Here is a 17,038-nt window from a genome sequence, read left to right on the forward strand (position 1 = left end):
TCTGCAAGCTGGCCCTCCTTTATTAGCACTGAGGTTCTTAACACATTGCGAAATACACACACACCAGGCACAAACACCAACCTAGATTTACTTTGAGGCTGACAGGCGAATGAAGCGTGAAGACACAGAAATAATATCTAAGATCACACTAAATATGATAAATAAGTGCAGTTTGATGTTGGCCCGGGCTTTAAATATGAGGGGGGTGATGATTTATGGCCATATCACAGCGCACACGCAAAGCTAAGGGCCTGCAACTCTAACAATAACGGGCAAGGTAATAAGTGGCGCAACCAGGTTACTTGTGGTCACAGCACTAAACTCCATTATGAGAAGGATGCTGTTTGAAAAGGTTGTGCTTGTGCATTTTCCTCTACCTCTGGCTGTGTTTTAACATTACATGACTCACTCACACGAATACTTGTCAGCACAGTAAACAAACAAGAATCCAACAAACGCAGGTTAACACGGCAGGAAACTGAACCCTAAAGCCTGATAGTCTGGGTATGAATGGTACAGAAGCAGATTTTGTGCAGCACCACTTTATGTGTCAGCAGCATGGATGCACAGACGCTGCAGAAGCACCTTCATATGATGGTCATCAGCAACAGTTCCACTCGTCTGTTTTGATGGCGCTGCTCACTGCAAAAATGTTTAAAGCCAAAGTGTCATCAGCTTTTATTTTGAAAAGCCTATTAACAGTCTCCTATCAAATGTCGAAGCGCTCAAAGTTGTTTCTTAAATTGGTCATCTAATAGCATGCAGCCTGGGCCTCCAGTCTTTCTGGTCATCAGATGCGTGTTGGGTGTCATGTGGGTGGGACCCATGTGATGTGAGGAGTTAAGACACGTGGGTAAAGACAGAGTGACACATTTGTATAAATGTTTTGGGCGGAATAACTGAAAGGTTCAGGGGGTAGGGAGAAGGGAACACATCAGGCCTCACTGATCTCAAACCCTCCAGACACAGCGGTCTCCTTCAGTTTCTTATTAGTTTTAGTCAAATAGCATTTAATGACAAAAGACAGGAGGGAGCAGAGATGCGACTATTGCATCTTGAATGAGCAAGTCATAGTCCATTCATGAGGACAACCAGGAAAATTCACCAAGCCACAGGGAGATGATCTGTTATTTACTGGAGCATGGGGCAAAATAATCATTCAGAAAACAGGATATTCAAGTATTGACTTCAATCCCTAAACTGCAATAGGCTGCTTTTTACCCCATCAGGTGAGAAGATGATGCAGAATCTACCAAATCTGATCTTCAAAGGAAAATCTTCATGACAATAAAACTGCAGATTTTCCTGTGATGGCGAGAGCAGTAAAGTGGGAGAAAGCATTGTCCTAATAAAACCACAGAATGTGCATCTTCCTATCGATTAAGCAGCACTAACTAATAAGTCGATTTTCACAACAAAATACACGCATACAGCTAAATGTTGGTTAATTTTGGTGGCACATGGCAAGCCTGTCAAACCTACTGGATACCCAGCATGAATGCTCATGTTATAATTTCCAAACCTGGACAGAATAACACAATTCAGAGATCTTCCCTGGGCTGCTGTGAGGTGAACTACACAAGCCTCTATTGCCTTTTATGATTTGGACTTTCAGACAAACTGCACCGTAGGCCAGGGTCGCAACTGAGGATTATTTCATTATCAACCTGACAATTACTTTTTCAATCAACGGTTTAGTCTATTAAATGTCGCAGTTTCCCACAGGACAAGGTGACATCTGCAAATAGCTTTGTCAACAAGCAGTTTAAAATTCAAGGATGTTCAGTTTACAGTGATTAAAATAAGCAGTAAATTAAGCAGAGCAATGATATGTCTGATCAGTTACTGGGAGTTTTTTTTTTTTCTGCACCTTCCATATTCCTGCTGTCGCCCTCTTCGGCTATTCTGCTGCTGAAAAGTCACTGCCTCTGTCAACATGTCCACTTGCCCCCCTTCTCTCACATGAAGTGCACTGCTCCTGGCTGCTCCTACATTGTTTGAGTCAGACCAAAACAAAAGCAAGGCAGGACCATTAATGGCCTCACAGTATGTTCAGGTTGACAGAGCATTACACCCAAGCGATTTGCAGCACTCCACACAGCCATCCAAAGGCGGCCCCTTTTCGATTCACCTTGTAAGTGGTCGACTACAGGATCCTGGCACTCAATCCATGTAATATTCCTCTGCAGCCAAAACATAAGTCTCTATATACACATTCATTACACACCCAGAGGAAATGCAGACCATTTCCTTGAATGTTCCATAAATCTAATAACACAAATGGTCATACAAATCTCCAGTGTCTGTTCGGCAACGAGTTAACCGAGTAGTAAGAAGACAAAACAAAGCTTTAACTGAGTAATATGCTTCAAGTAACAGGTGGAACTTCTGTAAGAGCTACATTACACTATATATGTGTAACTTTGCACAAACATAAACAAAAAAATGCACAAACCAAATGACGTAAACCTTTATTGTATTGGACTGGCAACCACAGCAGTGGACGTCACATCTTAAAACCTCCCCAGAGGAACTGAAACTATCTGTGCAGCTGGATGGCACAAGAAGCGTGTGAGAAAAGATATTTGTTTTGTCTAATGTGTGCTTGCTAGAGTTTGTCAGCCTCACAATTGTCCAGTAAAACCAGTTGAACTCACAGCCGGTCTGCTGCATCATGTTAAATAACTACTACAGAGGAGAAAAACTTCCAAATGACCATCTTTAGATCTTTACCACAACTATGGACCAGAAAAAGTCATACGTCAAGTAGGCAAGAAATACAAGGTGACAGACAGAAAGATTTTAAGATGCCAACAGTCAGAGAAAATGTTTTCTTGGTTGTCTTTGAGGAACTTGACAAAAGAGAGGGTGAGTTTGTGACTGTGAATCAGAATAAGAAACTGTAAGGAGAAATTGTCCTATCATCAGTATAATCATTGATATACAATATATACTGAAATTTTAACAATGGTAATAACACTTTCTCAGAAATCACGGCATGATAAGTCGTATTACGCTCTACTGGAGCAATTGGATCCTTGTAATTTTCAATTTTCCTCAATGTTGGCAAAAACAAACATCCATTGCAAAAACAATGTAAGCTACACAGTGAGAATATAGTTCAGCACAGCCAAACGGCAAGACCTTTACCCATATTTTCAGGCATTTTGAAGTGCCAACATCTCAGATATTCACTGGCACAGATGGATTATTCCATGGCAAAGAGAATAGTAATAATCTTTGTCCTCTCAAAAGACTCTAAAATACGATGAACAGGGTGAACTTGAGAACAGAGACCTGGTTCTGTGGGGTTTTCTATGGACAAATACAGTACAGGTGAAATTATTAGGAGTCTGCCTCTGTCCCTGAGGGTCTCTTAAATGCGGGCAAGCCTCATTTTCCAGGAGCTGTTTGGACCCTGGTCCTCTGGAGCACACAGTGATGATTTAGATCAGCTGAGGCAGCCATAACCAAAAAGCAACTGGAACACATTTCCATGAGCTGTTACACAGAAAAAAAAATGCATGACATCACATGATTGCTTATGTGAGGGTAAATGCACAGGGAGCATGTTTGAGACTTTACATTTGCATAAAACTAATTTCAAGAGATCTCTTAAGTATTATTGTCCCTCCCCAGAAACTTGAATTGTCATCCCAAGGACACCACAGTGGCTTCTTCTTTAATCTAATTTTAACAAGCCCATTTGGTCCATAACTACATTCAATCAAACATGAGATAATTTGTATGTTGCGTTACATTCTGAATATTTAATTTAAAAAAAGCCATATTTATTTATTTCTAATTTTAAAGACTGAATCACATAACACCCATGCCATTCAAGGATATGAGCTTTGGTTGCAATCTGCAAAAATACAAGAAGTAGATCACAAAGCTGAAAAGTGCCTGTAAAATGAGTCAGATTCAGTCTATTTAATATAAAAAGAAAAAAGGCCAAGAGAAAAAAAAAATGCACCACCACACTACCCAAAAGGGTCCAAAAAAATGCTGCGGAGTCATGCTTTGCTCTTCTGTGTCGCTGGACAGTAATAATTCTGTTATTTCAAGCAGGCTGCATCCAAAGCTCTGGGAGGCTTTCAGGACGGAAAAATGAAAACAGCACCACAAGGGACGAGGAGGCAACACTCAGTGGTCCCCACTGTGAAACTGCTTGAGAAATTGCTTTTAACACCTTGCCCAGCACTAGTAAAACTAATGACCTCCCTCGCCAGCACAGAGGAGACCTTTCCTATAAAGCTATCCTTTCCACCTACTGTTTGGCATTTTGTGCATTTTATTTCTGCCGTAAGTCTTTGGTCGCCTCCAAATAATGCACCGTTCACACATGTATGAGTCAAGCCAAAAAAAACCTGATGCTGCTTATGTAATTATAAGTTGAATAACTACACTATATTTGAATCCTTCAGCGTGTAGGTAGTGCACAGCTTAAAAATAAACAGAGGCTCTGAAAACCCCCCGAGCCTGACATTCAAAGTGCAATTAATCAAAATATGTAAAACATTTTTACTTTGGTGCTTAGTAATAATAAACAGTTCAATTTGACTTTTCACAGAAATAATCTCAATCAAATTAAAAACATTGGGATTCCCAAGTTAGAGGTTAACATTTTGTTATAGCATCATGAAATAAAAAATATGCAGATTTTAAAGAACAAGACAGCTTCCATTACTGATTTGCTGGATTACAGGAAGTAATTAAAAATGTACTGAAATGTCAGTGTGGTAGACTTCCCCTTAAAGTAACTGGGGTCAGTTAAGAATAATTTTTGGTAACAGCGCATCAAACTTGTCCAGCACAGTGGACTCCAAACAGCACGAGACACTCAGCAGCCAAATATGAATTTGATTTAGGGAGGAACAAAAAGAGCAGACGGTGGCTGGCTACCAGCCAAAGAGCCTGGATGAACCAAATGACAAATGTAAAAGCTGCAGCCAAATTTCACCAGTATTTGGCTCACAGCGGGCAGTCATTTCCGAGCCTGTTTAAGCAGTTACTAAAGCTTTTCAAACGGCCAGAGTGTTCTAGCTCATCAAGTTCAACCATGTCTGCCCGTGGGATGGTGCAACAGCACTGGGGCCAGGGTGATAAAAATTTCTGTCGAACAAGAACTTAAACAATTACACCCAGAGGAAACACAAAGGGCAAGCGTATTCAGAGCAACCCAGGCTGTACAAAAAGATGAGGGGAAAAAGAGAGCACCTGCGCTGACGTGTACCTAAATGCTCAGAAGAATGTCTATCACCCCACGAACTCTGCCCCACCCCTGGTGTCATAACAGACTGCTGAAGAAGTGAAGCATGGCCGTACACCTGCCTTCAAGGCCTCAAGGAAATATCAGTGATGTAATTAGGTAATGAAACCAAAAACAAACATGGTATAACTAACATTTGAGAGATGTTGTTGCAAAAGTTTCTTCTCTGCATCTTAATTATCAAATAAGTCAACCTCTCAGTCTTTCATAAGGAATAGAAATAATCTTCTTAAGACATGACAGACACTTACCTATGTCTGTGCTCGTCATGTCCTCCCTGTCCATGTATGACCACCTGTCCAGAGGCATGCTTCCCCTCTTTGGGCGAGTCAATATGAGGGATGAGCACATCCTCCAAGCCGAGGTCAAAGCGCTTGTGCTTAGAATTGTCCGGGAGGAAGAAGAAGGCCCCAAAACATAAGGTGATGAAGGCACTGAGAATGAGGAGGAGGATGAACTTCTCGGAAAGCCTCAACGTAGCCCTGTGGTGCGGGAAAGAGGAGGCGCCCGGTGACAGAGTGGGTATCCTGCGGCCCGACAACGGCAGGAGAGCCGGTGTCGTCATGTTTTGACTGATGAAATTTCAATTAAGCTTAGGGTAGGGGTCCGGGGCAGGGTGGGGTGGGTTTACAAGTGCCACAGGAGTTGTTGTAGCAGCATGCACCAGCTGGTTGACTTTATTATCTCATCCCCACATCGGTAAGTCCAGAAACCAAAAAGGGCTGAGGTCCCTCAGTGAAGGAGTGACTGGCCAGCAGGAGAATGGTCATGACGATTCTGGGGAAAAAAGGGACATTAGAGATAAAGAGTTAGCACTGAATACAAATTTGATGAGTGACCACTAAGTCATAGAAACCTATTTACAGTGAAGTTACATGAGACTTGCAACCATTTTATACAAATCTGGTCTTTTCCTCCCTTTATTTTAACGACACAAACAGCATTCTGTATTATGTCGGGACAGTAGAGCTGCTACCTTTTATAGTCTTTCTTTTGGCTGTCATCTCTCCACCTCAGCAGTATGTCCCTTGTAAACACTAGTATCATCTTGCCAAGCTCTCTGACAGGCTCCTATTGAGGCGAACAGCACTGAATTACGATCACGCACGTGTTAACAATTCAACAAACCCGTGTGTCACATATCAAGTAAGAGCTGAAATATTAGAGTAAAAAACAATCCTCTCACACGCTGCGGTGAATTTAACAACATGTCATCTCATAAATAAAAACCTCACAATCTCTCCCAGTCACACACACATGCAGAGTCACAAACAAAGCACTTAATCCTTTGATCATGAGAAACAATGACAAACAGATTTTCGAGAGGCTTAAGGTATCACAAGGCTGTGCAATATCGGAGACCATCACCAAACAACTGCCCTCTGTGCATACCCTGGCATCTCTGCCAGCACTAACACTGCAGAATGAAACCAGCTTTCCATGTTTGTTTTCTATGAGTGCCACACAGCTTGCAGATAGATAACGTGATTAAATTGACGGAGATGAGGAGCAAGCTGAGCCTATATACAAACACCCTCCTGCCATCGGAGTCGACTGGCATTACAATTCACAGTCGTGTGGAAACCTTTTGCATAGGAGCAGGACATGCAAGCTAAGTACGCTGCATCACTGTATGACATGTGAACTTGAACCCTTCGAGCAAAAAGCCATGTGGCTGTACTTTAAAAAGAGCCACAGGCTTTAACCCCCGTGATCGCATATATAGAAAGACATGGAGCAAATGTTTGACTCCGCTCAGCAGCTGCTTCAACCAAGTGCTAATGTGAGGGATGGATGGAAATAAAGCGAGTAGTCCTTTAAAAGACTAGCAAAAAGGCCCGTAATAACGCCTTAATTGATGTGTTAATAACTGAGGTGATATGTTTTAGTCAGTAGTTTTCCATCGGATCTGTATGTAGCAACCATGTCTCGGCGTCTCTACGCTGAATACCAAGTTCATTCTCTGGCAGTGCCAGTCTGTGAGAGCTGATTAGCCGATACAAAATGCTAGCTAACAAGCAAACGAGAGGCTAACTTATCCAGCTAACGATGGCCAACGGGAAAAAATGAGCAGCGGCAAATAAACAGCCCGGCAGCGCTCGGGAGGAAACATGGATTTAAGAAAAAATATTCCCACATACGTGTTTGGGCTCGCTGACATTTTAGCTATCCGCGGATAAAGGCTAAGCTTAGAAAACTACAGCCTGCTGAGGGGCTAGCTATGAGGCTAGGTTGCTACCACTAGCTAGCTGGTCATGAAGTGACAGAGGCGGTCTCTTATGTGGACGCCGCTCTGCTGCCGCATCACCTTTCTCAAATCGATGCCAGTCGGTATCTCGGTCCGCCGCTTGGAAGAAGCCGCTGGAGCAGGTGTCCTCATGTCCACAAATGTTAACGCTGCCGTCACCGGCTCCGGCTGAACCGAGTCCGCCGTCTGCTCAGAGCCACATCGCGTTACAGCTCCGAGGACGCTGGGAGGATGTCGATGACTGGCCGCTGTGTCGGACTGCAGCGACGGACTGACTGAAGCGCTGCTGCTCGGTGATCCAGCATCCGCTACTCAGCCTGCCGACGTAGGGACCGTCTGACAATTTCGTTAGGCATAATTTATGTATAATATAAATTAAAACAAGTGTGGTTTGGAACGAAGTGTACTTCCCCTTAAATCAGTGATAGTAATTTGTAATGCCTTTACGCAGCTGCGCAATGAATAATTTCCACTCTCAGAGAAAAAAAAAAAGGAAAACGTCAAAATTGTACTTGTAAATAAATATACTTAGTTACTAACTTAAGTAAATTTGCTCAAATTGGGTAGGCCTGTGGGGGCTCTGTGCCAGATTTTGTCAATGAGGCTCACATTTAGCTCTCACAACCCTGCAAATATCTGCAGCTTTTTATTTTTACAGATTTTCTGTAAACTGCAATTCACTCAAATGTAAAGAGCCAAACTGGGCAACATAAAATGCAGAGTTCTTTGTTGCTATCATTAGGCTAATAAGTGTGTCTCAACACTTAGAAACTTAAAGATTTCATGGAACAACAAAGAACAAGAAGACGAACTTCATTATGCAGACTAATGAAAAACGTTTAATGTTTCAAACGGTATCATTAAAACAGGTAAACAAAGAAATGTACATCATGTTTACTATCTTTGAGATACGAGTTGCTTAACCAGGGTGAAATTATACATTATATCAGTTAGTCAGCATTGTAGTGTAGTGTCCTAAGTTCCATATGTTCTGTGACTTCCTGGGTCTGGTACATTCAATTAGGGCCCCTGGGTCAAAAGGACATGGGAGATGAGTGCTTCTTTGTCTTGTCTCTAGGAAATGAGGTCCATTTAGATATGGACCATAGATCTTGTCTCAGCTTCATGACAAAAACCAACCTATATAAGCAGGTAGTTAGAGCAGTTATTCAGAGGAGATTCACATTGGCTCTGACTCCTCTCTCAGGCAACCCATGGTGCTTGATTTGATGCTGGACTTCTTTGTAATAAACCTCTTTATATACAAGAAAGACGGTGTCAGCGGAGTTTCCTTCATCACCTTCACATCATCGCTATTAATAAACAACAGTAGTGATCAGGATTCAAGGGGAAGCTGGTAGCAGATTTCATTATAAGAATATAACTGCAGTGAACTGTATGAAAACATCTGACAAACAGTGTGAGGATACTGTTGAAAGTATTAAAAGTGAAATAATGATTTTACACCGGCGGGTCAGCTTATTATTTATGTGATGTTCAGTACCACAGCCTGTAAAACAGTTGTATAGACTTCAAGACATCAATATTTCATAACAAAAAGCCAGTGTTACAATCTGGATTTGTTGAGTTGGAAAGATGTATGTATTCATTAGGCAGGGGGGCTCTAATGCTTTCAAGTTGCATTTTGGGAAATGTCAGAGCCAGCGTTTTCAGAGCTTACATCCCTACTTGCTATGTACAATCCCACCATTACATACACAACACACAGAGTGAGGACTTGACCACTGAAGACTTACCCAACCCGCTGTTGACCTTATGATTCATGGTTTTGCAGAGATGTGCAAACCCTCAAACAAAAATATTGACACATGACTGGGATGACTAAAAAAGAAAGTGAGAGTTTCAGCTAATGTTTTACTCATGTTTTGGCAGATACATGCAGCAGCACACTAGGTTATTCACTACACTGCCTGGATCCATACATCATACATGGTCCCTATACAAAACTGAATAAGCTTACCAGCACTCTCCTTTATCAAACGCAGCATGAGCTGTGTTGCCAGAAGGGACACAGTTTATCATATTAGTCCCCTGGCGAATGCCGAGAACTTTCCTTCCTTTTTTTGACAACGAATGCTCTGTCTTTTTTTTTTTTCATCAGAGAGGCACCGCTGAATATGAGACAGGTGTCACTTTGCTTTCAGGAGCGTTTCTTCCACTCTCAGAGCAGTTTTCCCTTCGCCCTGGCCAAGAACAGTCTGCCAGCCAAGAGCTCGCTCGGCTTTCTCCACAAGTGAAGGGTGTAATTTGTTAGAAACCTCAGTGATGACACTTCTCCTGCTGCTGAATAGCTGGCTTTCCTGTGGTGTGACTTGGGGGAGGGCCACAAACCTGGCTGGACCAAAAACTGTTAAAGACTTGCCACCGACAAAGGTGACCATGTTCCATAGTCTTTTTACTTAGGTAGAACAGGAGTAGAATACAAGGCAACCACATAAACATATAACCCACAATTTCAACATAAGTATATTATTTAGAAGTGGATGATTGAAAGCAAAGGAGGCCTTGAGCGACAGTAAGTGGGTGTGGAGAAAAGAAAGTGTACTGTTTTCAAAGGGACTATTTCTTTGGTGAAAAGTAATTCTGAGGTCTGTGGAGAATCTGGCAGGGGCACTGTTCCTGGAAAGAGATTTTACTGTTGAATTTTTTCAGAGGACGCCAGAGCAGCAGTGCACCTCTGGGACTGGCAATGTCAGTCAATGGACCAGATTATCTCAACAAGTGTTGATTCATAAACGGATGAATCCTATCGACTTTGGTGATGCTTTGGCCTTTTCTCTTGCGCCACCATAAGGTTGATTATTTTCGTTTTTAGTTAAATGTCTTGACAACTATTGGATGGATTGGACATTTCATACAGGTACCCATGGTGTCCTGAGGATGATTCATAAAAACGTTAGTGACCTCCTGGCTTTTCATCTAGCACCATCAGCAAACTTATAATTTGTTCAGTAATAAATACCTGCAAAGCCTCAGCCTCACCTTTACTTTGTGTTTAGTGCTAATTAGCTAATGTTAGCAAGCTAAACTAAGGCTAAAGTAAGAAACTAGCTAACATTTGTGAGCTCAACTGTAACATAAGGCCAAAGAAAACATCAGCTTTCATCCGTCAACTTGACACAATCTAATTCAGAAACTCATAAGGTAAGAAAGTAAAGTGTGTAAAACAAGCTAGATAATTAGGTGCAGCTCCTTACGTTACCTGCAGTCTCTGGGTGACACATGGGAGCAGAGACTTGAGGATGGTGTCACTGATGGAGTGAAGCAGGCAGATGAGGTCACAAAAATGGTACGGTCCACTTTTGGGGTGTCACATGGTTCTTCGAGGTCTGAATATGGGAAATATATTGTAATCTTTACAATTACAGGTCAGAAGGTTATATAAATGTTTGCACCCAACATTTCTTCCAACATGCTAAACACTATTCCTGCTGAATATCATCAGCATATTAGCATTGTCTTTATGAACATGTTGGCATGCAGAATTTAGCATTCAGCTCAAAGCACTGTTTTGTCTAACTGATAACTTTTTCTAAGTACCTACAAATCAATGGCATCCCCATCAGCCATAGCTCTATTTTGTGTTTCGTGCCAATTAGCTAATGTTTCCATGTTAAAATGATAAACAAAGATGGTGAACATGGTAAACATTATTCTTGCTGAATATCATCAGTATATTACCATTATCTATATGAGCATGTTAGCATGAGTTAAGCATTTAGCTCAAAGCACAAAGCACTGTGTCTTTGTTAGCAAGGCTGTAGACTCTTTTTTAATACTTCAAGGACCACAAAGAACATTTCTACTGCATACTTTTATGTTGTTGTTTTTTTTTTTTGGTAATTGCCATTGATTGGTAATTTCCAATCAATGGCATATTTACAATATGGTGAAGATCTGCATTCATCTTATGGATATTTGCATATTTCTCTCTCTATCAATCAATCTCAACAAATGAAACTATAGCTCATTAAAGTATGCGCAGCCACCAACAGGGCTCTGGGTTTGGAAAGCAGGATTGTATTTCTTCTCTTTCTCTCTCCGCTCCATATTGAAGCAGAGCTTAGCAGGCAGTTAGACTGCACTGTTATACTGTCAGCCCACATACCAAAGTGAGCTTTTCTCTGACAGGTAATCTATCCATGTATATACTGCAGCCACAAAGACAGTCCCAACATTTTGCTGAGCGTGGAGACAGCCAGCCGCTCAGTCCATCAGCCGGTCCTTGAGCTGCTGCCGACTATGGCCTTGCTCTCCGCGGCAACAGCAGGAACACAGGGCATCTGATTTACAGGACACCCATCAGTGAGTGAATTAGTGGCAGTGCTGTGGTGTGCGGAAGTCATAGTCACCATGAAGACCACCTTTCTGACAGGCATCGCTATGAGTCACCTGGTCATCACACACAGTCATCAGCAAGTAGGGCCTGTTGGGTTTGACGCCAGGGCCAGTGTGGGTGCAAAGGAGACACACAAAAAAACCCAAAAGAGCTGAGCAGGCACAAAAAGGATGACAGCTTCCAAATCACAGCCAAGTTGCAGAGAAGGAGCATGGTGAGAGAAGGGAGGATGTCCTTTGCTTCAGTGCATCTTTGATTATCGTTGTCAAAGGGATGGATGGACTGGAAAGAATTTATCGCACATTTCACAACCAAAAAGAACAATGCTGCAAAAACAAAACACTCATTCCATATTTTTTGAGGAAAGAATGAAAAGTAAGCAGAACACAAAACAATCACAAAATGTTACTGGATTGGCCTTGGCATGGCATTAGATTCTGTACACATCTCTAGAATCTGCCTGTCCTTCAGCTCCTTACTTGACAGAAAGAAATGGTGAATTGTGCATGATGTGCCAGACCAGAGCACATGAGGGAACCTGCCTGTGAGTGCTCGGGCAAGGTTAACTGCAACCTCTGGCTCTGGTGGACAGCGGCATGGGTATATGTCCGTAGAGGGAATATGAAATGTGTTGAGGAGGGGCCCTAAGATGCAGCTTTGATTTTTGACATTCCAGTTAATGGTGCGATACAGAGTCTTCTCACATCGCAGAGAAAGGTGATCATGAGTCCCTGGGGAGAGTGTGGCATGATGGGTAGATAAACTCTGTCCACATTGCTCTGCGATGAGGATCCCATCTCTGTCACTGTGGGACAGATTATGGCAAATCTCCTATTTGAAATGGTACAATTTCAGCATTAGGTTTAACTGAAATAAAGACTTTTTAACCCTCAATGTTTCAAGTATTCGTTTTAAATTCTCTTTAAGTGACAACATCACACTTCACTGTGGATTTTATGTAAGCATTATCTTACTTTTGAGGGAAGTATTATCTTATCAGATAAATATGAGTTTTAATATTTGAATGCCTGAAATTTTGCACTAAATGGGACATTGAAGACGTGCTATGCATCATGTCATAACCATATGTCCTTGTAATTCTTTCCTAAATATTTGGAAAACTTTGCTAGACAAAAAAAAATTCAGAAGTCCCTAAAAGTGATGACTAAGATTTTAAAAAGAAATTGCGTAATGTTGCAATTATGTAAGCAGAGCTCCAGACAGTCAGCATACCTTCATATTAGCCATCATTTTGTGAGAGCAGATGTTCCACTTCTCAGTTGATAGCAGCCTCATTTCAGAATAAAATAAAAGAAATACACACTGTGCAGATGAGATGAGAAACATGAACACCAAAGTGGCTTTCAAACACTTGTTTACCCTGAAATAGAAAAGGAGAGAAAATTAAGATGGCAGTCCGAGATTCAGGTGAGAAAACCCAAACGTCTGCAGTATGAATCACAAGGGTAAAAAAAAATCTGAAATTACTTACATATGAACAGCTGGAGTAAAATGAATTATGACACAGTGACACAACTAGCATTTTTACAACTTATTACGTCAGTTATGTCAATGGTATATGGTTTTTGGGGTTTATTTTGTTTTGAGTCATTGTGTTTGACTATTTCCTGTCGTTATTTTGGTATTTTTATGGCAATGTACTATAGCTGTCATAGAAATAAAGTGTACTAAGATGAAAAAGATACAACAGCATGAAACAGACATATACATCCATCCATATAAAATTATTATTATTATCATTATGAATTATACATTTTCACACAACAGCACCCTCACACCATCACTGTGACTGTAACTTTCTTTTTATACCTTCAGGCACTTTCATGACAGTCATATATTGAACTGACATACCACAAGCTTAAATGAAACAAGCTACAAGCTTGTTTCAGTCCTGTGCCATCAATCATTAGCATCCTTAATGATTTTATGTAGTTGGAATCTTTTTTAAAAGATGGATGTGCACTTTGAAAACCAAGGTCCTCATATTGTTCCATCAGCAGTGCGTCCCTGGACGTTGTCTGCAGTAGATCCTTACAAACAGGCTTTATTGGCTTTTACCAACTCCACTATTTCCTAGCAGGAGCTGGTTAAGCTCCATTTAGAGCCCAATAAGTGTATTACTGTCATGTCTGTAGCCTAACCTCTCTGCCTGTAATCAGGTTACACAGTGTTCAACCTGAATGACCTGCAGTCTCTTAGCCTCTGTTTATCACGCACCCGTGCGCACTCACATGCCAGGTTATTCTGAAGGAAGGTATCTTTTTCTCTGACACAAACACAAATTCTTCTTTGGCATTTCTATGTGAGTGGGATTGAAACCTCAGTTTGGAGTTGCATACTTTTATTTTGAAGGAACCCTTTGTCAGAGCTTCACTGCTTTTGGTAACCACGTCCTAAGTGTTAGAAGGGTTTGTTTTTCTTGCTTAGCTTGGAAACTATAGTCTTTGTCTATATGAATTATTGGCACCACACTAATCAAGATGAATTATCCAAAACTCAACACAAAGGGATTCTCCTACAGGCATTTACGTTAAAGTTTGTTCATTTTGCTAGAGTTCCCAGAGTGAATTTTTGCGTGACCTTCAATGTACAGCGTCGGATTTTGTGTGTATGTGTGTCTCTTGTCTTGACAATGATAGAAGCCTATGCTGTCTCTTGCAGCCTAGAGATAAAGTATCTCTCAGGGAGGGATGTCAGGTGCTGTCACAACACTGGCTTTGAGGTAACATGATGCTGTGGTAGGTTACCTGCATCTCCAGCAGCAACAGTTTTCTCTTTCCCTTCATATGTGATGTGCCAGTTTTAAGGTTAAGTCTTTTTTTTTTTTAGATTTCATAATGAGAGGATGACCACACAACTGACTTTTATCTAGTGTTTTCAAGGAAAGCTACAGCATAAAGCTACAGCATTAAATAAACATAACACCACCTGGTGTCAGTCTGCTGTTGTTGACAACATCAACAAGTTAAAGGTACACCTGACCTATTTTTGAGATTTTGTCATTGGTATTCGCACAAGAACTCAGCAAAAAAAACATGGAGAGAAAAAGTCATGTCAAAGGAGCTATCTGTAAGTTTTGCTATTTCTATATAGCCAGCATTAGCATTTACAGCTACTTACCAGTCTTGCCAAGATCTTCAGCCACTGTTGCATTTACAAGACAAGGTGATAACTGGTCCCCTGAGCAGTGCTACAGTGATGCTACAGTGATGAGACAGTCTGACCAGGCTGAGGCTAGCTGATTAGCATGCTAACTTCAGTAGAAGAAAAAATAATGATAGAAATAGGAACAAAACAAGAGGGCTGCTTCCCATTGCTGGAGACAGCTCTTGGCAAGCAAAAGAATGAAGTCTGATGCTGAACTAGTAAGTAAGTAAACAGATGTTGATGCTAATGCTGGCTATGTAGCAAAACAATAGCTTTAAACCTTTAAACCCAGAGTAAAAACTCAAGGCTAAGTAGTGAGAATCATTTCTAATCACAGGCTCAGTTGTGCTTTTTTTCCAGCAAAGGAACACTGCAAAAAACAGACCCTTGTTTAAGCCTAAAGATGTAAAAAACAAAAAGACATCATCTGCAGTTATCACACCTCAGCTACTGTCAGGTCTCCTTCACCTGCCTACGCAAATCTTCCTTACCGATCCAACTGCTCCAGAGCTCTGCAGAGACAGAAATTAAACATAAATCCCAACAGTTGTATTTTTGTCACTTTTAGGATTGGTTTTCAAATCGAAACACAAGGTTTCCTGCACTAAAAAGAGTGACTTTGTCCTCTGACCACAGGGAGGGGGCTCAGGTCTTCTCAGTGTCTTAAGGTCAAGGCTGAAAACTCTGGAACAGCCCTGCAAAGTCTCAGAGAACCAGTATCAGTGCAAATCATCAAAGGCCATCCTAACCCCCCCTTTTTCACAGGCTTATTCTAGATTTCTCTATGACTATATTCGACTGGTTAATACCTCCTTGTTTTATTTACCTAATCTTCTCTCTCTCTTTTCTTTCTCCTGTAAGACACGCCTTTAATGCTTTTGTGAAAAGGCTTTATAAATGTTTGTTTGCTTGTTTGCCCAATTTTCAAAAAGGAGACATTGCACAAAAATGAATAAATGAAGGAGTTAATTACATTTCACATGGGGAATATTAAATTTACAAAACATCCAACAAGTTTTCATTACATGTAACTGTCCAACAACCATCATGTGAAATACAGTTCTGCATGTGAGAAACCACATTCAGTGATATGGTGTCACCACCCAGCTCATGGGCTCATGGACATGACAAGAAGCGAGGGAAACACAGGATATACAAAGGCTGATTTATACATATTAGAAATTCTAATATTATGTGAATTTCTAACATGTGAAATGTCCAAAACAATATTCACATGAGAAATGGTTGTTACACGTGTGATAAATTCATATGTGCTTGCTGTTATGATTATGATGATGATGATTATTAGATGATTTGCACTCAAAAAGGAAAATACAGGCTCCTCTGATACTGAACTCTTCTACAACATAACCAGCAAAGCATGAAAATATAAAAAAGCACCAAATGCAAAAAGATTAAACATAAGAAAATATGTCTCTTGTCTGTGGGGCAATATTGTATCATGAGCGTTGGTTCAAGGTACATTACTTGAGAACTCAATGGAGGGTGAAGGAGGTTTATGAGGTCTGGCATAAGTCCTTCTCTCTGGGGTGCACAGCAGCAGTTAGCGTCCTGCCATTTGCCATTTGCAGTGCACTGTCATTGTTCAATGTGATGTGTGTGTGCATATGCGTGTGTGTGTGTTTGTGTGTCAGTGGGCTCAGATCCTACTGGAATGAGTCCACTGAAAGTAGGGAGGAACTGAAGGAAGTGGGAAATCAATAATAAAGACAGGTTTTGAACCACTCCATCATCTTTAACCCACACCTGCCATCACCTAATGGAAGCGCTTGTGTGAGTGTGTGTGTGTGTGTGTGTGTGTGTGTGTCTTTGACCATAGTAACCTCCAGTTTCCGGCTGTAAACCTTCTCCCAGCGTTGACTGCCATTCGAATGGACGTCAGGTAATCGCTCATTTCCAATTTGCACTAACTGAATTACTGTGTTTGATTAAACATTGTCACCACCACTCACACTGCTGATGGAACTTA

The 17,038-nt window shown here is 41.2% G+C and overlaps 1 protein-coding gene and 1 long non-coding RNA gene across 3 annotated transcripts in view; both read right to left on the minus strand.

The window, feature by feature from the left end:
• The window catches only part of man1a2 (mannosidase, alpha, class 1A, member 2), a 143,076-nt gene extending 135,529 nt beyond the window's left edge, over positions 1-7,547 (minus strand). The window contains exons 1-2 of one of the 2 annotated variants that reach the window (XM_071481993.1): positions 7,414-7,547; positions 5,524-6,049 (exon numbers count right to left, since the gene is read on the minus strand). In XM_071481993.1, the coding sequence (XP_071338094.1) occupies positions 5,524-5,837 (314 nt within the window). In that variant the 5' untranslated portion in view covers positions 5,838-6,049; positions 7,414-7,547. Of the gene's footprint in view, positions 1-5,523; positions 6,050-6,248; positions 7,343-7,413 lie in introns of those variants that run through there. The other variant, XM_071481984.1, reaches the window with a different exon arrangement.
• Positions 7,548-11,396: 3,849 nt separating this feature from the next.
• LOC139623655 (uncharacterized) lies at positions 11,397-16,371 on the minus strand. The gene is made up of 2 exons (XR_011691568.1): positions 13,114-16,371; positions 11,397-12,685 (listed from the first exon to the last, which is right to left on the minus strand). It is a non-coding gene; the product is annotated as an uncharacterized lncRNA (long non-coding RNA).
• Between the last annotated feature and the right edge of the window lie 667 nt (positions 16,372-17,038).

The sequence above is a fragment of the Trachinotus anak genome, unplaced genomic scaffold (genome assembly GCF_046630095.1).
Source record: "Trachinotus anak isolate AG129_WGS33_773 ecotype Australia unplaced genomic scaffold, CSIRO_AGI_Tana_v1 ptg000001l, whole genome shotgun sequence".
Classification (NCBI taxonomy): Eukaryota; Metazoa; Chordata; class Actinopteri; order Carangiformes; family Carangidae; genus Trachinotus; species Trachinotus anak.